Source organism: Oncorhynchus masou, chromosome 20, assembly GCF_036934945.1.
Source record: "Oncorhynchus masou masou isolate Uvic2021 chromosome 20, UVic_Omas_1.1, whole genome shotgun sequence".
NCBI lineage: Eukaryota > Metazoa > Chordata > Actinopteri > Salmoniformes > Salmonidae > Oncorhynchus > Oncorhynchus masou.
The window spans coordinates 12,719,074-12,740,045 of record NC_088231.1 but is presented as its reverse complement, the minus strand read 5'-3'; the positions used below and the strand labels follow the sequence as shown (position 1 = coordinate 12,740,045).

The window sequence follows — 20,972 nt, the reverse complement described above, 5'->3', positions numbered from 1 at the left end:
GTTTACAGAGTTAGGGTTGTACCTGGTGGGTTCCTTGATGATTTGTGTGAGATTGAGGGCATCTAGCTTAGATTGTAGGACTGCCGGGGTGTTAAGCATATCCCAGTTTAGGTCACCTAAAAGAACAAACTCTGAAGCTAGATGGGGGCGATCAATTCACAAATGGTGTCCAGGGCACAGCTGGGAGCTGAGGGGGTCGGTAGCAGGCGGCAACAGTGAGAGACTTATTTCTGGAGAGAGTAATTTTCAAAATTAGTAGTTCGAACTGTTTGGGTATGGACCTGGAAAGTATGACATTACTTTGCAGGCTATCTCTGCAGTAGACTGCAACTCCTCCCCTTTGGCAGTTCTATCTTGACGGAAGATGTTATAGTTGGGTATGGAAATCTCAGAATTTTTGGTGGCCTTCCTGAGCCAGGACTCAGACACGGCAAGGACATCAGGGTTAGCAGAGTGTGCTAAAGCAGTGAGTAAAACAAACTTAGGGAGGAGGCTTCTGATGTTGACATGCATGAAACCAAGGCTTTTTCGATCACAGAAGTCAACAAATGAGGGTGACTGGGGACATGCAGGGCCTGGGTTTACCTCCACATCACTCGCGGAACAGAGAAGGAGTAGTATGAGGGTGCGGCTAAAGGCGATCAAAACTGGTCGCCTAGAGCATTGGGGACAGAGAATAAGAGGAGCAGGTTTCAGGGCATGGTAGAATATATTCAGGGCATAATGCGCAGACAGGGGTATGGTGGGGTGCGGGTACAGCGGAGGTAAGCCCAGGCACTGGGTGATGATGAGAGAGGTTGTATCTCTGGACATGCTAGTTGTAATGGGTGAGGTCACCGCATGTGTGGGAGGTGGGACAAAGGAGGTATCAGGGGTATGAAGAGTGGAACTAGGTGCTCCATTGTGAACTAAAACAATGATAACTAACCTGAACAACAGTATACTCTATAAACTGTTCTCAGTTCAGTCTCTAAGCCTTAACAACCCCTCCCCGATACTCTAGATTTGCTGTGCTGCAAACTGTTTTCAGTTCAGCCCAGACCTGACCAACCTCTTACTGCTCACTCCGTCCTGAATTCCGCATATCACTGATGATAACGCTCACAATTCTTGGGTCAAGTGACCTCAGACGCCTCGATGCTCCGTCTTTTCCTTTCAGGTCGTCGCTGAGGCAGATTGCTTTGCTAGCGACAAGGGCTCAAACCAAGGCTAAAAATAGACCCTCAGTATGCCACACCAGTGTCTGGCCTGGCCTCTCGCTCTCTCACACGCACTCCGCTGTATTAACAGGGCAGTTGGATGGCTAGTTGTAGAGCAATTGGCTGGCTTGAAGCCTATACGTAGGCATGGCATGTGGCAATGGGAAGTAGTGAGTACTGTTGTTTTTGCAGTAGAAGAGCAGCAGAGACCTATAGTGAGTGAGTACGCTGAGAATGAGGAAGTGGAGTCCAGGACACACACACACACACACAGCGCACTCTGCCAGAGGAAACCATACAAAGCAGGGCTGCTTTCCTGCCTCACAGATGGTCTGCCTGTGGAGGGGGGAGGGGATTGGAGGTTGTGACACAGGCCTGTCACAACCCCCAGAGCTCTGGGTAGACACAAAAGAGAAAGAGCTAGGCAGCTGAGCTTAGGGCTATCATGTTTTGGAATGGATCTAGCTAGCAGCAATTGCTGGTGAAGCTAAGCTAGCCAGGGCTGTGTCTATTCTGATATCTTCAGATTGCATAGTGGAATCTGTTGCACTTTTGGACCCCTTTTTATCACTCCAAAGCAGTATTTTCTAAATGTATGAAATGCTATACTTGTATTTAAATTTTATTTTACCTTTTATTTAACTAGGCAAGTCAGTTAAGAACAAATTCTTGTTTTCAATGATGGCCTAGGAACAGTGGGTTAACTGCCTGTTCAGGGGCAGAATGACAGATTTGTACCGTGTCAGCTCGGGGGTTTGAACTTGCAACATTCCGGTTACTAGTCCAACGCTCTAACCACTAGGCTACCCTGCCACCCAAAACTTGGTCAAAAGATGTTAGCTTAGGCTAGGTTCTATGTAAATATTCCCTGTTACTCACTACATGTACAGTATGTATGCCTACAGCCATTTTAATTATTCTTCTCCTCCTACCGTAGGTGTAAGTACTGGCACTATGACGACAACCTGTTGACGTCCAGTGTCATCATCGTGTTTCACAACGAGGGCTGGTCCACCCTGATGAGGACGGTCCACAGCGTCATCAAGAGAACGCCCAGACGATACCTGGCCGAGATCGTCATGATCGACGACTTCAGCAACAAAGGTAGCATTGGTTTGAGTACTAGTAATTACAACACAGGGTTTTGTCTTTGAACCAATATTGTCTTATGAACTAACGCTCGCCCCCTTACTAGCTCTGACTTTGCTGACAGCTACTTTATTGATGTACTTACTGTGATATGTGGTTGTCCCACCTAGGTACCTTAAGATCAATGCACTAAGTCGCTCTGGATAAGAGTGTCAGTGAAATGACTTGCATTGAAATGTTTGTTCCATTTTGAATTACCTAATCAGGTTAGACTAGAAGGATTCATGACATCACTCTGCTGTAGTGTATCAGTGCTTCACTGCTGTACTTGTACATTTCCTCAGATACAAGCCTTACTGCATAACATGTAAATTCTTGGTTGAAGGTTAAGAGCACCCTGCTTTGTTTCAGCAAGGCCAGTAGATGACTAAAGTTGGCTGTTAGCAGGGGACCCCCACTCCAATTACCAAGTAAAACGCCCAGCAATTGAATCAGCGCTCTGCAACAACACTTTGCCATTGTCATGCTAAATTATCACTGGCTATGAAAAGCATTGGAGTGGAACAGCCTTTCGCCCCCAGTGTCTCCTTTAGTCTTGCATTGTGAGGCCCTGCCCAAGCAATGGAACACCATTCAGTTGTACTGTGAGTGCCTAGTCCACAATTCAGATGTAGAACTGTGAGAGCCTAGTCCACCATTGTGAAAAGCTGGCTGAGTAATTCCCTTGACGCGGGGGCACCACAACACCAAAAGATGGGTAATGGACACTGACTTCATGAAAACATCAAGAGCTCAGAGAATTCATCTCATTAAGCATGCAGCCTGCTACTGATTGCTATTACCAAAGCCTGTTAGCATGCAGATAGTTTGGAACTATCACAAGCACTTCATTGCCAATAAAGCTATAGTCTGGCCATTGGAAACAAGGTTTTGAAGGAGAAAGATGCCATGTTATTGCTCAGGTTTCACATCAGTTGTTGCACATTTTGTTCTACAGCAGGCAGCCACAGACATTACACAAGTAATTATAAAGGTTGTGACTAACTCACAGACCGCAAGCAATATATAGCAATGCCAGGGGCTCATTGCCGTTGCACCTCTGACGTTATGGAATTAAACTCAAAGTTATGGTTTATAAAGTATTATTCTGGGGTCGATACAGAAATCTCTGTATAGTTAAAGCATGAAGCCGTCTTGCTGCTGATAGGTACTTATCACGGTGGTCGGCCGTGCCTTTTCTTACTACAACAAAAGCGGTACCTGCTTCGTGCCGTTCCCGGTAGCGACGAACCTGCCGTTTTGACTTGTAGAATTGCAATTCTCGTCAGTGGCCAACAACTTGACTTTGAGCCAATCAGAGAGCACAAACCCCCACGTGGGAGAGAGAACAGGAGTGACAACAAAGATGGGAAGAGGGCGTTTTCTCCATACAGCCACAGTTAAATGTCATGAGCCAGTCACACTTCATATGCAATGTAGGCTATGGGATGTTAGCTAGCTAAGTGCACAGACTCAATGCACACAACACTAAATATTTCCTGCAAGCTAGCTAACCACTGGAGCAAATATTGACATAAGGAAATCACAATGGATTAGTTTCCATGAAACCGCTGCAGTGTCCTTAGCTAGCTACACTACATTACCAAAAGTATAGACACCTGCTCGTCGAACGTCTCATTCCAAAAACATGGGTATTAATATGGAGTTGGTCCCCCCCACATTGCTGCAATAACAGCCTCCACTCTTCTGGGAAGGCTTTCCACTTGGAACATTGCAGCGGGGAATTGCTTCCATTCAGCCACGAGCATTAGTTAAGTCGGGCACTGATGTTGGGTAATTAGGCCTGGCTTGCAGTCAGCATTCCAATTCGTCCCAAAGGTGTTTGATGGGATTGAGGCCAGGGCTCTGTGCAGGCCAGTCAAGTTCTTCCACAACGCTCTCAACAAACCATTTCTGTTTGGAACTCAGTAGTGAGTGTTGCAACTGAAGACAGACGATTTTTACTCACTTCAGCACTGCGGTCCCGTTCTGTGAGCTTTTGTGGCCTACCACTTTGCGGCTGAGCCGCTGTTGCTCCTATACGTTTCCACTTCACAATAACAGAACCTACAGTTGACCAGGACAGCTCGAGCAAGGCAGACATTTGAACTGACTTGTTGGAAAGGTGACATCCTATGATAGTGCCACATTGAAATTCACTGAGCTTTTCAGTAAGGCCATTCTACTGCCAATATTTTGTCTGTGGAGATTGCATGGCTTTATGCTCAATTTTATACACCTGTCAGCAACAGGTGTATGTTGCACTAGCTTGAAAATATGCTGATGTTAGCTAGCTAACGAAACAGAGCTAGCTAGCTCTGTTGTAGCATATTCGCTAGATGATAACGTTAGCAAGCTAGTTAAACTTTTGGCCAAGGGCTGGTACTAGCTGTATGGGGTTATAGAGAATTAATGTAATTGTTTGTTTGTCATTTAGCTCGGGCTAGTATCAACAAGGGCTTTCTGCAAAATAACAACATTAGCACTTCTAGCAAGCTAACATTGGAATCTAGACCATAAACTTAGCAACACACTGACATTTAACTATGCATTTTCAATGACTGCCTAGGAACAGTGGGTTAACTGCCTGTTCAGGTGCAGAACAACAGATTTGTACCTTGTCAGCTTGGGGATTTGAACTTGCAACCTTCCGGTTACTAGTCCAACGCTCTAACCACTAGGCTACCCTGCCGCCCCACATTCAGTGTCAAACAATGCTTCCGTCACCTTCTGGTTTAGAGTATTTTAACAGGGCTGACGACTTCAAGGTCTTTGCTGTGTGAACAGGAGATTGACTACCGACACTAACAGTAGGTTTCATCTCACTGTCCCTGTCGGTCTCCAGTGCACCTGAAGGAGAGACTAGAAGAGTACATTAAGCAGTGGAACGGCCTGGTCAAACTGCACCGCAATGAGAAGCGAGAGGGCCTCATCCAGGCTAGGAGTATAGGAGCCCATGTAGCCACCCTGGGACAGGTAGGTTACAGCTACTCCATCACCTCTACACTTACTGTGTGTGGATGAGACAAAGGGGGGGAATAAATGGATTGATCTGGAGCCACTAATATAGATTGACATCCATATAGATGGAAAGGTATGGAATGGCAACAACTCCTATGTCAAGCAACTGTTCTCTCCAGTGTCTGACGTGTTTGGCCACTGTGTGTGTCCTGTCGTCTATAGGTTCTTATCTATTTAGACGCTCACTGTGAAGTTGCTGCCAACTGGTACGCCCCTCTGGTGGCCCCCATATCCAAGGACAGGTATGAGTGGTCTGCAGCTGTGATTTTTGAATATTTCTACTTCATATATGATGACTTGTTCTACTGTAATAATGAAAAATATTCTGATCCATCGATGAACGGTGCAGGTCATGAATCCTCTACCAGAAACATCTCTGTATTATGTCACAGCATTACTAGTGATATACATTGACATATATACAACCTAATTCACGTGCAGATAATTGTATTGAAAATGTATAGATTGGTGTATCCATCCATGCTGAATATGCAAAACTGTTTATCTATGCTAAATATTGATCAGTAATTTAATATCCATTTAGTGAAGTGGTCTGCCACACTGTAACATTGTGTGTGTGTGTGTATTCTCATTGCCTGTTTCCAGAACGGTATGCACTGTACCTCTGATAGATTATATAGACGGCAGTGATTATACCATAGAGCCCCAGCAAGGTGGTGATGAGGACGGGCTGGCCCGGGGAGCCTGGGACTGGAGCCTGCTGTGGAAGAGAGTGCCTCTCTCCAGCAGGGAGAAGGCTAAGCGAAAGCATAAGACCGAGCCTTATCGGTAAACATCCTGCTACCATCCATGCCCATCTAAAACCCAGATGTATTGTTTGTTTCCCCCCTGTGTGTGTGTGTGTGTGTGTGTGTGTGTGTGTGTGTGTGATGCATGAAACCCACCCTCCATCTCCCCACCGGCTGTCCCTACCCAGAACGGTGTGCACGGTCCCTCTCATAGACTCCATAGAAGGCCAGACATTCCGAGTTGACCCACAAGGGGGAGGGGACGAGGATGGCTTTGCCCGCGGAGCATGGGACTGGAGCATGCTCTGGAAGCGTGTGCCCCTCACTAGCAGGGAGAAGGAGAAGAGATTAACTAAAACTGAGCCCTATCGGTAATTTATCGGCACTAAAAAAAAAAATCTACCCTGCTTGCAACGTCAACCTCTGAGGCACTAGATTATACAATATGCTGTCTGCATGTGCAGTACTATTTGCTTGGCCTTGGCTTGCTGATACTACTGCTTGGCACTTCTCTATAGTGTATAACTGTATGCTGACTATGAAACACAAGTGCTACCTCATATAGTGGTCTATAGATGTAACAATAATCAGAAAGCTATGTAATACCCATTAATTACCAACTGTAGCACTCAATGTGGTTTATTAATTTCTCTAACTTGCTCTCGTGCCAAATTTCATGCTCTTGAGGACACGCCTATGGCCTGGACCAATTTAAAAGTATCAATTTGTCCGAACTCTGAATGCTAGCAGTCTCTGCTTGTGCCTTTAGAAATCAACGCTCAAGTCTTTGAAATTAAACTCTTTGACATCTCTCACTAATGTCCTGCATTCTCATTCTCAGTTTTTCTTGGTGTGATTTCCTCACAAATAATCTCTTCTGTCTTCTCCACAACTCGGTATCCTATCATGTATCCTACCACGTTATTCTATTGTTTGAGAAGATAAGTCAGTAATGTGTCACCTTCGATGGCTAGCATGATATTTGGTCATTTGACAGTAAGGATTGTTTGGGAGCACTCTTTGGGTCAATGTTCTTGTTCACTCTTTTTGTCATAATGCTTATGTTTCTCCCTATTTAATAATGTATCCACCTTCTTCCCTACTACATTTTAGCTCTTGTCCCTCTCTCTGGATGAGACTCCTGTGGATTGTGGGTAATGTAGTTTTGGGCCTTTCTCAGGTCTCCTGCCATGGCTGGGGGTCTGTTTGCCATTGAGAGGGACTTCTTCTTTGAGCTGGGCCTCTATGACCCAGGACTGCAGATCTGGGGAGGGGAGAACTTTGAGATATCCTATAAGGTAAACACTGAGACCACCTAAAGCTCTCAATCATCTATGAAAGATTTCACAAAATAAAATACTTGGGCTATTGTTTGGTCCTGTATTGATACTGTTACTAATCATGCATAATGATTAGTAGCTGTTATTTATCTGCTGTGAATTTCAACTATGTTGTCTCTCTATTGTACTAGTATACTATTGTATTTTCAGCTTTGTATGTACCATCTGTGTAACTCCAGCATGTTCTATTGTCCTGATCTGATCCCAGATCTGGCAGTGTGGTGGCCAGCTGCTCTTTGTGCCGTGCTCCCGCGTGGGCCATATCTACCGCCTACAGGGCTGGCAGGGCAACCCACCCCCTGCCCACGTTGGCTCCTCGCCCACACTTAAGGTCAGTGTGCCAAGTCTGTCAAACTAAGCACCCAGGCTGCCCCTCTTAGCCTGCTCCCAGATCTGCTTTCAATCTCTTTCCAACTCCTATGGTGATTGTCACAATGACTGTAAGAGTTGGCAAGACAACACAAACAGATCTGGGACCAGGCTAGCCCACTCTGGCAAATCCCTGACAGCTTTTCTTGGCTCCTTTGAGCTGACCTGGCACCATCTGCTTATTTACTTGGATTTATCCTTGTAAACTAATATGGTTCAGCCAGTTTCAAATGTCTACAAGTGTGACTAGATTGAATGATATACTGTGCTAAGCATAGTTCATGTAGGCCAACAGCCGTTTATCAAATGGTCAGTAGTGGATTAATTATATAGATATCACCATATGTATCGGTCATCTGTATTGTATCATAAAACATCAGCAATCTTACGGGAAAAACACCATATGAGAAGTAGCATATAGATTGACTGACTGATGTCCTTCAAGGGGTGTTGTCCTTCATGGAAACTAATAATTGGTGATTTATTCTGATCCTCCCTGCTCCAGAACTATGTGCGTGTGGTGGAGGTTTGGTGGGACGACTACAAGGACTACTTCTACGCAAGCCGACCGGAGACCCTCACCCTGGCCTACGGGGACATCAGCCAGCTCAAGAAGTTCAGAGAGGAGCACCGGTGCAAGAGCTTCAAGTGGTTCATGGAAGAAATTGCCTATGACATCCCCATGAACTACCCACTGCCCCCCAAAAATGTGGAGTGGGGAGAGGTAGGCTAAAGTATTGTCCATATTTTGTTTTTAGTTTATTCATACTACACAATAGTATGCATCTGTTGAAGAGTAGTGTGTTACTGTCCGCTACATGACCAAAAGTATGTGGACACCTGCTCGTTGAACATCTCATTCCAACATCATGGCCATTTAGTGGCGTTTGTCCCCTGCTATAACAGCCTCCACTCTTCGGGGAAGGCTTTCCACTAGATGTTGGAACGTTGCTGCGGGGACTTGCTTCCATTCAGCCACGAGCGTTAGTGAGGGTGGGTGATTAGGCCTGGCTTGCAGTTGGCGTTCCAATTCATCCCAAAGATGTTCGATGGGGTTGAGGTTAGGGCTCTGTGCAGGCCAGTGAAGTTCTTCCACATCGATCTCAAAAAAAGATTTCTGTATTTACCTCACTTTGTGCACAGGGGGCATTGTCATGCTGAAACAGGAAAGGGCCTTCCCAAAACTGTTGCCACGAAGTTGGAAACACAGAACCATCTAGAACGTTGTATGCTGTAGCGTTAAGATTTCCCTTTACTGGGACTAATGGGCCTAGCCCAAACTATGAAAAACAGCCCCAGACCATTATACCTCCTCCACCAAACTTGACAGTTGGCACTATGCATTTAGGCAGGTAGTGTTCTCCTGGCATCTGCCAAACCTAGATTTGTCCGTTGGACTGCCTGAAGGCGAAGCCTGATTCATGGCTCCAGAAAACGTGTTTCCTCTGCTCCAGAGTCCAATGGCGGAGAGCTTTATACCACTCCAGCCGACGCTTCAAATCAAATCAAATTTTATTTGTCACATACACATGGTTAGCAGATGTTAATGCGAGTGTAGCGAAATGCTTGTGCTTCTAGTTCCGACAATGCAGTAATAACCAACAAGTAATCTAACTAACAATTCCAAAACTACTGTTTTATACACAGTGTAAGGGGATAAATAATATGTACATAAGGATATATGAATGAGTGATGGTACAGAGCAGCATAGGCAAGATACAGTAGATGGTATCGAGTACAGTATATACATATGAGATGAGTATGTAAACAAAGTGGCATAGTTAAAGTGGCTAGTGATACATGTATTACATAAGGATGCAGTCGATGATATAGAGTACAGTATATACGTATGCATATGAGATGAATAATGTAGGGTAAGTAACATTATATAAGGTAGCATTGTTTAAAGTGGCTAGTGATGGCTGTTCCACTGGATGTCAGAAGGTGAATTCACCAATTTGTAAGTCGCTCTGGATAAGAGCGTCTGCTAAATGACTTAAATGTAAATTTCCAATCAACTCCCATTATTAAAGTGGCTGGAGTTGAGTCAGTGTCAGTGTGTTGGCAGCAGCCACTCAATGTTAGTGGTGGCTGTTTAACAGTCTGATGGCCTTGAGATAGAAGCTGTTTTTCAGTCTCTCGGCATTGCGCATGGTAATCTTAGACTTGTGTGTTGCTGCTCGGCCATGGAAACCCATTTCATGAAGATCCCGACGAACAGTTATTGTGCTGACGTTACTTCCAGAGGCAGTTTGGAACTCGATAGCGTTGCAACTCGCCGGTCCCGTTCTGTGAGCTTGTTTGGCCTACCACTTCACTGCTGAGGCATTGTTGCTCCTAGACGTTTCCACTTCACAATAACAGCACTTACAGTTGGCCCCTCGAGTGTCGCAGCGGCCTAAGGCATTGCAGTGCTTGAGGCGTCACTACAGACCAGGGTTCGATCCCAAGTTGTGTCACACCCGGCCATGACTGGGAGACCCATGAGGCAGCGCACAATTGGCCCAGTGTCGTCTGGGTTAGGGGAGGGTTTGGCCGGCAGGATTTCCTTGTCCCATCGCGCTCTAAAGAATCCTTGTGGCGGGCCAGGTACCTGCAAGCTGACTCTGATCACCAGCTGGAAAGTGTTTCCTCCGACACATTGGTGCGGCTGGCTTCCGGGTTAAGCGAGCAGTGTGTCAAGAAGCAGTGTGGCTTGGCTGGGTCTTGTTTCGGAGAACGCATGGCTCTCGAGCCCGTAGGGGAGATGCAGCAATGGGACAAGACTGTAACTACCAATTGGCTATCATGAAATTGGGGAGAAAAATCTGGTTAAAAGTAACACAAAAATTGATATAAATAAAAGCACTTACAATTGACCGGAGAAGCTCTAGCAGGGCAGAAATTTGACTAACTGACTTGTTGGAAAGGTGGCATCCTATGACGGTGCCATGTTGAAAGTCACTGAGCTCTTCAGGAAGGCCATTCTACTGACAATATTTGGCTATGGAGATTGCATGGCAGTGTGCACGATTTTATACACCTGTCAGCATCAGGTGTGGCTGAAAGTCAAATCCACTCATTTGAAGGGGTGTTCCATACACTACATATACACACAAGTATGTGCATTTGGAATGTATAGTGAACATTATTGCTTTGTTCTAGGTCCGTGGATATGAGACCAGCTACTGCATTGACAGTATGGGCCACACCAACGGAGGCAACGTGGAGATTGGACCATGTCACAGAATGGGTGGGAACCAGGTCAGAAAACTCTGTCATTTGGGATTATAGACTTTATTTATTCCTAAACATTATTCCTCATTTACTGATAAATCACCTCTTGTAGCTTTTCAGGATAAATGAAGCCAACCAGCTCATGCAGTATGACCAGTGTTTGACGAAAGGACCAGACGGGTCGGCGGTGATCGTTACACACTGTAACATGAACGAGAACACAGAGTGGAGATACTTCAAGGTATGCAGCTGCATCTAACTTCATATATAAGAACCTCTTTAGATTGGTGCCATTGTTTCAATATATGATTGCTTCATAAGATGTGGTAAACAGTTGGAAAGAGAATCCATCCTTGTTACCAATACAGTATTATGAGTTTTTTTTCCTATCACGCTACAGCTTGAGATGGTACTGCTGAACATAGCTTATTAGCATGTATGTGTGAGGGTATATGTCGTGTAAGTGAACTCACTGTTTCGTTTCCCTCCCAGGACCTCCACAGGTTCACCCACGTCCCCACGGGGAGGTGCCTGGACCGGTCGGACGTCCTCCACAAGGTCTTCATCGCAGACTGTGACACCAGCAAAAGCACACAAAAGTGGGAGATGAACAATATTGTAGCGGTTTAAAGCTACGGCCCCACAGAGGGTATTTTACTCCAACTGGAACTCACTTGACAGGATAGGGCATCGAACACTGCACTTCAACTGTCTGCTGCATTGAGAAGTTGTGTATGTCCAAAATGGCACACTATTTCCCTATATAGTGCACTACTTCCAGAGCCCTATGGGCAGGGGCGTCAATTGTGTATGGCAGTCAACATACACCAACTATTTTAAAATGGGCTACTAAAGTCATTCCAATCCCCATTTAAATGGCAAATGCAGTTTAAGAGGGAATAGCTGGCAGGCTTCCGAGCGGGTGGGAAAGACGGGTAGGATAGAGCACATTGAGCTGAGGTAGCTTTTGTCTTAAAACAGTGCGGAGGTGGAAGATTGCTGTAGATGGCTATGAAACTGCACTTTTGATTTCACGTGGAACTTAACTCATTTTTAATCCTGGTGCCGAGCTAGTGCTTAGCAGCTACTTGCTGTATGACATGTTTGTAGAAAGTTAAGTCCCTTATTGACTGTGGGGAATGAATCTACAACTAAGATGATAATGAGTCAATTTTGCTTGTTTTCACTGTCTCCAAATAGCTTTTTAGTTTAAATTTTGTAGGTTTAGCTGAAATGACGGCCCCGCCTATGGGCTCTGGTCAAAAGCAATGCACTATATAGGGGATACTGTGCTCTCTCAACCATGTCCCAAGGCAGATACTCCTCCCTAACACTTGGATAATGGACATTTTTTCAGTTGTAGATGTTTACACGTTCTTGCTCTCTACTCTCGATCGTTACATCTTATTGGGGTCTTTGGGCTATTACTCAGGGGTCTGAGAATTTTTCTTACATTGGTGGAGGATTCATTAATCAATGTGCAGAATTGAACATTCAACAATTCAAAACCACTTCTAGTAGTCGTGTAATAAACTGCCCACTAGCTAGGGTTTTAAGAATACTATGTTTTTGAAAACTACAATGGATTATAACCTGGTCTCAGATCTGTTTGTACAATGACCCATAGGTGTTTAATTGGCAAGAAAGCACAAACAGATCTGGGACCAGGCTAGATGGATAAGTCCACTCATGAATCATGGTTAAGAATGAACACTGGATGTTTTGAAAGGACTTACTACTTCAATGATGTTGGTCTTAGGCTCAATGAAATTCCAAAAGCTTGAATTTAACATGTTGGCTCTAACTGGTGAATTTCAAATGGCTATATAAAGAAAGGGTTTGTGTTTTTTTTTTTTTTTTTTTTTTTAATATATTTCCAGCTTGGTATGTAAATGTTGAATGATGACTGCAAAGCAACCAATTTGTTCAAAGCAAAATTATGAAAATGTGTTTTCTTTGGGGTATGATGTGATATGTATGCATTTTTTATAATGTAAATAGTTTTATTTCTAAAACATAGCACTATGCAGTGAGCCTTGGATGAAGGTGTACATATCTAACTTGTAAAAACATATTGGCTCGAACTGTACTCATGGCAATAAATTGAACCTTTTTACCAATGACTTTTGCCCCTTTTCCTTTGAAATTACAATTTTATAGAGATGTGTATTTCTCCAAGTTGCATAATAGGGGCCTTTTTTATTGCGCTCAATTGCAGCGATTTTGCGATAGGCCTATGGTATTCATGTATCTTTTGAACCTTCAACCTTGTTCAGGTCTGATTACATGAAATCCAATGTCTATAGCTAAATCCCCCAGATTTTGGGGTCCTCACCCCTCCCCCAGATCAACATGGTCTCATTTGTATGTTATCTAACCAAAAGAAAATGCCTCAACCCTGTCTGGCCATATGTCAACCACTCTAACTGCAGTAGATTTGAAACATGCATTTCCCTCAGACCATCTGTGCCCTATTGACTTGTTAGCTGGTAACCACAAGGTCTACAACCAAAGGTGAAAGTCAACCTTATAGCGAGCTAGTCTGATCGGGCTGCAGGTAACCGAAAGGTTGCAAGATTGAATCCCCGAGCTGACGTGGTAAAAATCTGTCATTCTGCCCCTGAACAAGGCAGTTAACACTGTTCCTAGGCCACCATTGAAAATAAGAATTTCTTTCAAATGACCTGCCTAGCTAAATACAGGTAACTCCATTTCTACAATTTTACAGTATAAGGAAATCAGTCAATATAAATGCATTTTATGACTGGGAGTACAGATATGCATCAGGTCAGTATACCTTAAGGGCATGGATCAGAAAACCGGTCAGTATGGTGTTTTTTTGTTGCAGGCCATGGAAGAACTGGGACAGATCCTTGCATCATGGCACGATAATGGGCTTGATCTTATCACAGTATCTGTGCAATCAATGGTAATTTGAAAAATGCTGTTCATTGTCTAGCTTATGCCTACCCATGACATCAGCAAACCCCTTTTCACTTCTACACCGTGTGGGACTTTGAGGGGTTGCTAGACTTGGTATGCTGACAGGAATGCCCAACTGCACTCCCAATTTAGTGGCATTGTTGACAAACTGCACATTTGAGCAGCCTTTTATGTATTGTTTAATTGGCTTAATATGCCACATGACAGGTGGATTGATTATCTAGGCAAAGGAGAAATGCTCCTTCACTGGGTGGTAGAAAATGAGCTTTTATTTCAGCTCATGAAACCCAACATGTTGCATTTATTTTGTTCAGTATACTTCATGAATTGCCTGAGTATTAAGCTATACCATTGAAGTTTTAGTGCAATTTAATAGGTCACTACCTTGAACGAGTAGCTAACCAACATGGAGTACTTTTGGTTACTTTCACACAGCCAATTCAGATATTTTCTACCACGTGGGCTTTTAAATGATCAGATCTAAAAGACCAGTTAGTGGGGCGTGGAGAAGGGGGAAAAAATAATTCTGAATTGGACTAGTTGTCTAATCACATCTCTAATCTAAACTTGTCATCAACAAGGCAAGGAAGTTAATCATAATATACAAAACACATTTTTATTATAAAAAGAAATCATTCTACACTGAAACTCCACATTAAAAATGGGTCGCAAACGTCTACACATTTTTCCTTGCATTTCTTAAAAAACGGCAGTGGAAACGATATCAATATAGGGCGGAAAAGAACATGCCACCATCCAAAGACAAAACAAGCAGTGCGTTGAGAATAAGAGCTGTTAATTTACAAGACAGCACAATATGACCCCTGTATGCATTATTGCAGCCATTGCACATCACTGTACATGTTCTGAAAAATCCAAAATGCTATAAATGTTACATTTTAAGGTTCACATTGTTTTGCAAATACTCCAGCTCAAGTTTCCAGGCAGTTTAGTCGTCATCCTCGTCATCATCCTCTTCCTCATCATCATCCTCCTCTTCGTCATCATCATCGTCATCATCATCCATGGGCGCTGCCTTCTTGCCAACAGCTGGCCTGCCAGGGCCACTCTTAGCAGTTGCACCTGCGCCTCCCTTAGCCTTGTAGGCAGCAACATCCTACAACAAACAATTCAGTTAACAAAAATGGACTTGATTCTCGTGACCTGTCTCCTACAACGGTTCTAGTCGGTAATGATAAGTGACAGTTGAAGTGGTTCTGGAGTGGACCTTACCTTCTCATACTTCTCCTTCAGCTTGGCAGCCTTTGCTTCGTGTGGCTGCTTGTCTTTGGGAGTCTGCTTGCCCCACAGCAGACCCAGCTGCTTGGCGATGTCTCCAATGCCCATGCCTGGGTTATCAGCCTTGATTCTTCCACGGTGTTCAGCACAGAACACGAAAAATGCAGAACTATCGGGGATAGAATGTTGAGAACACATTTAGTTCCAAAATCGGAACAGGATGCTACAGAAATCGATACAGTTGTATAAGTGGAGTACTTACGGTGGCCTCTTGGGGGCATTGGGGTCCTTCTTTCTCTTTCCTGCTGCCTTAGATCCCTTGGGGGGCACATAACCCTTCATGTCCTTGTCATAACGGACTTTGTCACCCTTGGCCATGTCCTCAAACTTCACCTTCTCTTTTGCAGACATGGTCTGGAAAAGGGAAAAACTTCATTCGTCACACCACTCATTGAAGCATCCATGTTGTGGACAAATCCCCACCATTTGATACATTGATTTGCTAACTGTTTCGTCATCACGTTTTGCCCCGCCCCTTGCCCCCCGGAAAAAACAACTTTTACATGGCGGCCGCTCAGTCAGAACTTACCCTCCACCTCTCTGAGCATTTCTTTGAGAACTCGGAAAAGTTCACTGAAGTTCCTGGGTGTTTTTTCTTGTGTTCTTCCCGGCACGTCGCAACAAAGAACGCATAGGAAGAAGTCTTTCCCTTCGGCTTATTAGGATCTTTACCCGGCATGGCTGCTATATTCTGAAAAGGGGGAAAAAAATATTAAGCAAAAATGCAGTAAAAAAATCTCAAAATATATAAATAACGTTAAAGGTATGTATTCGGATGGTACCACCGAGTAAACGAGCCACAAACCACTCCACGGACAGCCCAAGGACGCGAAACCGCGCTAATCCGATTGAGTTCCTGCTTCATTGTGGCTACAAGGCTAGGACAATAAGCGTCCCTCCATTTTGTTTCCCGCCTAAACCAAGTCTCCCAAAAAATGCAATAAGTAGGATCAAATAATTTATTCGTTGATAAATTGGTCATCAGAAGGATACCCTTTAGTCATAAATAAACACCGAAAGGTTACCTAAACCATTTCTGCAAGGCTGATCAAAGTTAGTCTAGGAACGACGCTAGCTAGGCTAGCCCAATGGCAGCAAGTATGGAATGCATCGTGCAACATCGCCAACTACCTAGCACGATGTTAGCATCTTATGTCTGAAAGAAGTACCCAAAAAGTATTTTCTGGGCGGAAAACATTTTCAAAATGTTCCTTATCATACTGAACATTCTTGGCTACGACCAGAACAATACATTATTTAAAAATGTGTTAAGGCATCAAGTCAGCCAGCTAAATAGCAACTGCATCACAGCGCGCGCTTCGCTGGCTTAGTTGAGTAAAATAAGTTTACAACATATATTCTTCAGTAAGCATTTGAGAGGTTTTGTCTTAAGTTCAAACGCATTCAAAAAACAAACTACATGTAGAAAATTACGAAAGATTTGATAGGCGTGGAAGTTCCTTACCTATTATCCAGCCACACAAATACAATGAGTGCCAATGTAAAGTCCTTCGCACTGTTTTGTGAGTGGGAGACAATTCGCACAAACTTGATTAAATGTTTTTAGAGCTCCTCCCGCTTGTCATATACGGTTGGCTGAAATTACGCATTTCAATTTTAATCTGGGACCCAGGGCATGAACGGTGTTTGGATTGGCTGAAGGTCTATATTTTGAGACTATCATGGTTGTCTGTGGCGGCTCAATGGCAAACTCATGTGATTGGCCGGAGTGGGGATTTAAAATAGACGGCGCCAAAAAGCCTAAAGCTTTGAAGGGGGTTGGTTGTGTGTTGAATGCCCGTTCCCACCAAGATCATTGGGGCGTCCCTACGTTAACCTTAAACCTTACCTATTAACCTACCGTAACTATTTAAAATGTTAACTGCAATGGGGCTGGTAGTGACGACCCAAGGATCATATTAACAGGATCCGTTGCCACTGTTAGCCTGTCAGATAATTTAGGGAACAATATAAATTAACAGTTATTGGTGAAAATAAAAACGCAAAATTAAGCCAATCTATGTATTCATGTAAAGGTGTAAAACGTTTTTAATATTTCAGACAGTGTTACAGCGTTACTACAGAAAGACCCCACACAGCCATTGATACGTTTTGCCTGAGCTCTTATAAATGCTCAAATGTTTCCATGTGCAAGTGTCCATCTAGCCAGTCAGAAATGTAAAAGCAAGCTCCACCATAACCGTAGGACAAGAGCACAAAGGCTAGCAGGGGAACAGCTGTCAGCTGCGTGCAGATGCGACCCCAGTGTGCTCCCACGCTTTGTGTTGTACTACCGAGCCACAGACACTGTAGCAATGTAAAGCCACGCGACTGAAGCTTTTGTTTTCCAACAGTCTTAAATCAGGATATCATTGCAATATTGACCGAGTAGTAGCTTTATATAGCCGAGTTAAGCCTATAGCCTAGCCTAGCCTATTGTTGCAGCCTGGTCTCATAGACTAGACGTAACATAGTACATGTAAATCCGGAATACTCAAATTGGTATGATGTTTCTTTTGATATGCTTACATAAGCACATTTTTGCTTAAGGCAAAAATGGGTAGGGTATAATGTGAAAATCTAGCAACTCACAAGAGGTTGTGAGTTCGAATCTCATCATGGATAACTTCATCATTTTAGCTAATTAGCAACTTTTCAACTATGCACTACTTTTTAGCTACTTTGCAACTACTTAGAATGTTAGCTAACCCTTCCCCCAAACCTAACCTTAAAACCCTTTTAGCTAACCCTAACTTTAACCTAACTCCTAAACGAAACCCTAACCCCTAGCTTAGCTAACGTCAGCCAACTAGCTAACATTAGCCACCTTGCCACCTAGCTAGAATGCATAGCATATCATATGCTTTGCTAATTCATAACATATTGTATGTTTCACATATTCATTTCACAAATTCGTAACATATTGTACTTGTGTAATTTGTGTAACGGATGTGAAACGGCTAGCTTAGTTAGCGGTGGTTCGCACTAAATAGCGTTTCAATCGGTGACGTCACTTGCTCTGAGACCTTGGGTAACGATGCTTCATGGGTGTCAGTTGTTGATGTGTGCAGAGGGTCCCTGGTTCGCGCCTGGGTATGGGCGAGGGGACGGTCTAAAATTATACTGTTACATTGATACTGTTGACCCGGATCGGATGTGAAACGCTAGCTTAGTTAGCGGTGGCTCGCGCTAAATAGCGTTTCAATCGGTGACGTCACTTCCTCTGAGACCTTGAAGTAGTAGTTCCCCTTGCTCTGCAAGGGCCGCGGCTTTTGTGGAGCGATGGGTAACGATGCTTCGTGGGTGTCGGTTGTTGATGTGTGCAGAGGGTCCCTGGTTCGCACCCGGGTATGGGTGAGGGGACGGTTTAAAATAATACATTGATACTGTTGACCCGGATCACTGGTTGCCACGGCTCTTGTGGAGCGATGGGTAACGATGCTTCGAGGGTGACTGTCGTTGATGTGTACAGAGGGTCCCTGGTTCGCGCCCGGGTATGGGCGAGGGGACGGTTTAAAGTTATACTGTTACATTGATGCTGTTTACCCAGATCACTGGTTGCTGCGGAAAAGGAGGAAGGTCAAAAGGGGGGTGAGTGTAACGGATGTGAAACGGCTAGCTCAGTTAGCGGTGCGCTCTAAATAGCGTTTCAATCGGTGACGTCACTTGCTCTGAGACCTTGACGTAGTAGTTCCCCTTGCTCTGCAAGGGCCGTGGCTTTTGTGGAGCAATGGGTAACGATGCTTCGTGGGTGTCAGTTGTTGATGTGTGCAGAGGGTCCCTGGTTCGCGCCCGGGTATGGGCGAGGGGACGGTCTAAAATTATACTATTACACTTACATAAGCACATTTTTGCTTACGGCAAAAATGGGTAGGGTATAATGCGAAAGTCTAGCAACTCACAAGAGGTTGTGAGTTCGAATCTCATCATGGATAAATTCAGCATTTTAGCTAATTAGCAACTTTTCAACTATGTACTACTTTTTAGCTACTTTGCAACTACTTAGAATGTTAGCTAACCCTTCCCCCAAACCTAACCTTAAAACCCTTTTAGCTAACCCTAACTTTAACCTAACTCCTAAACGAAACCCTAACCCCTAGCTTAGCTAACTTCAGCCAACTAGCTAGCATTAGCCACCTTGCCACCTAGCTAGAATGCATAGCATATCATATGCTTTGCTAATTCATAACATATTGTATGTTTCACATATTCATTTCACAAATTCGTAACATTTTGTACGTTTGCATTTGTTAAATATAATATGAATTGTAACATGTAACATATCATACAAAATGGGTGATGGACATCCACAAATTAATACATACCATACGAAAGTAAACATATCATACCAAATAGAGGGTACAGAATAATACGTAATGCTCTGAGACCAGGTTGCAGCCAGCATGACAATTTTCCCCTAATCAATCAGTGCAGCAATCAATACTACAGACAAGTATGTTTATTCTCACAAATTGATGTACATTATCACATAATCAATGTGTGTTTGCCAGCTACGGTCCCCATGTCCTTAGCTGCAATTTCAGATAGACCTATTAGGCAACATACCTGAGCTATTTTGATGCATCAGCAATAAATGTACCCATTTTATAACTAATTAGTCCAGGTGTGTGGCGAGCTCGAGCTTGGTGGTCAATTGTTGTGGTCAGCTTTCTAGATTTACTACATTAAAGTAGTATTCCAATATCTAAATCATTTATGGAGAACTTCTCCTTGCTCTACACTCTTAGAAAAAAGGTGCTACCTAGAACCTAAACAGGTTCTTTGGCTGTCCCCATAGGAGAACCCTTTGAAGAACCCTTTTTGGTTCTAGTTAGATCCCTTTTGTGTTCCATGTATAACCCTTTACACAGAGGGTTCTACATATAACCCCAAATAGTTCTATATGGAACCAGAAAGGTTTCTCCTATGGGGACAGCCAAAGAACCCTTTTGGAACTATTTTTGTAAGAGTGTAAGCCTAAAACAAACCTATGGCACTTCTCTTGAAAAATTTAAAGGGCCTACTTTGTTGCTAACATTAACAATGTTCAGCCGTCTTCACTGTTGTTCTGTCAGTCAGGCTGCTTCATGGTAGAAACTAGGTGGTAGCCTATACAATTACAACCTGAAGTTACTTTTTTCGTAGCAGGTTAGGAGAATTTATTCAGCAGGTTCAGGAGAATTAAGGTAGCAGGTTAGGGGATTTAGGAAAGGTTAGAAAAAGGGTTAGAGGTTAGCTGTAATGCTCTGCTAACTGGTTATGCTTTTGAAAAGTAATTTCCGGTTGTAGCTGTACTCCATCAAGTCACAACCCTGCTTCATTCCTCCTGTTCTGTTTTGCTTTCTCACAGCCAGGGCCTCAGCAGAACTGGATCAGTTCAGCTCAAACCGGTTTAAGTGTGTCAGGAGGAGAAAAAGTAAACAGAGTTGTTGGGGTTGTATGTCAAGATTTATTGTGAGTGCCTTTTCTCCTGCAGGCCTCAGCTGCTCAAGTGTCAATGAGGCTGCGCGTCCATGTTGCCACTATGTTGAATGCCGCCATAGCAGCTGCACTTGGAGAGGACGATTCCTAGAAGGTCCAAGGATCTCCCAGTACAGTAAAGTTTTTTATTCTCATTCCATAGCACCAACATAGTAGTATGCTTATGACATAGTAGGTCCTTGTTTACGCTTGCCAACAAGTGACTCATGTTAATTATAATTAGGTTG

At 43.8% G+C, this 20,972-nt stretch overlaps 2 protein-coding genes across 3 annotated transcripts in view; one reads left to right on the top strand and one right to left on the bottom strand.

The window, feature by feature from the left end:
* LOC135506985 (N-acetylgalactosaminyltransferase 7-like) overlaps positions 1 to 13,145 on the top strand; it is a 39,364-nt gene extending 26,219 nt beyond the window's left edge. The window contains exons 3-12 of one of the 2 annotated variants that reach the window (XM_064926433.1): positions 2,137 to 2,303; positions 5,173 to 5,303; positions 5,511 to 5,590; positions 5,955 to 6,137; positions 7,278 to 7,395; positions 7,646 to 7,768; positions 8,312 to 8,530; positions 10,951 to 11,049; positions 11,135 to 11,263; positions 11,515 to 13,145. In XM_064926433.1, the coding sequence (XP_064782505.1) occupies positions 2,137 to 2,303; positions 5,173 to 5,303; positions 5,511 to 5,590; positions 5,955 to 6,137; positions 7,278 to 7,395; positions 7,646 to 7,768; positions 8,312 to 8,530; positions 10,951 to 11,049; positions 11,135 to 11,263; positions 11,515 to 11,652 (1,387 nt within the window). In that variant the 3' untranslated portion in view covers positions 11,653 to 13,145. Of the gene's footprint in view, positions 1 to 2,136; positions 2,304 to 5,172; positions 5,304 to 5,510; positions 5,591 to 5,954; positions 6,138 to 6,285; positions 6,469 to 7,277; positions 7,396 to 7,645; positions 7,769 to 8,311; positions 8,531 to 10,950; positions 11,050 to 11,134; positions 11,264 to 11,514 lie in introns of both variants that reach the window. The other variant, XM_064926431.1, reaches the window with a different exon arrangement.
* Positions 13,146 to 14,567: 1,422 nt separating this feature from the next.
* On the bottom strand, positions 14,568 to 16,836 carry LOC135506986 (high mobility group protein B2-like). The gene is made up of 5 exons (XM_064926434.1): positions 16,730 to 16,836; positions 15,794 to 15,955; positions 15,467 to 15,618; positions 15,199 to 15,373; positions 14,568 to 15,082 (listed from the first exon to the last, which is right to left on the bottom strand). The coding sequence occupies exons 2-5, from the start codon at positions 15,941 to 15,943 to the stop codon at positions 14,915 to 14,917; spliced, it is 645 nt and encodes a 214-aa protein (XP_064782506.1). The 5' UTR covers positions 15,944 to 15,955; positions 16,730 to 16,836; the 3' UTR covers positions 14,568 to 14,914.
* Between the last annotated feature and the right edge of the window lie 4,136 nt (positions 16,837 to 20,972).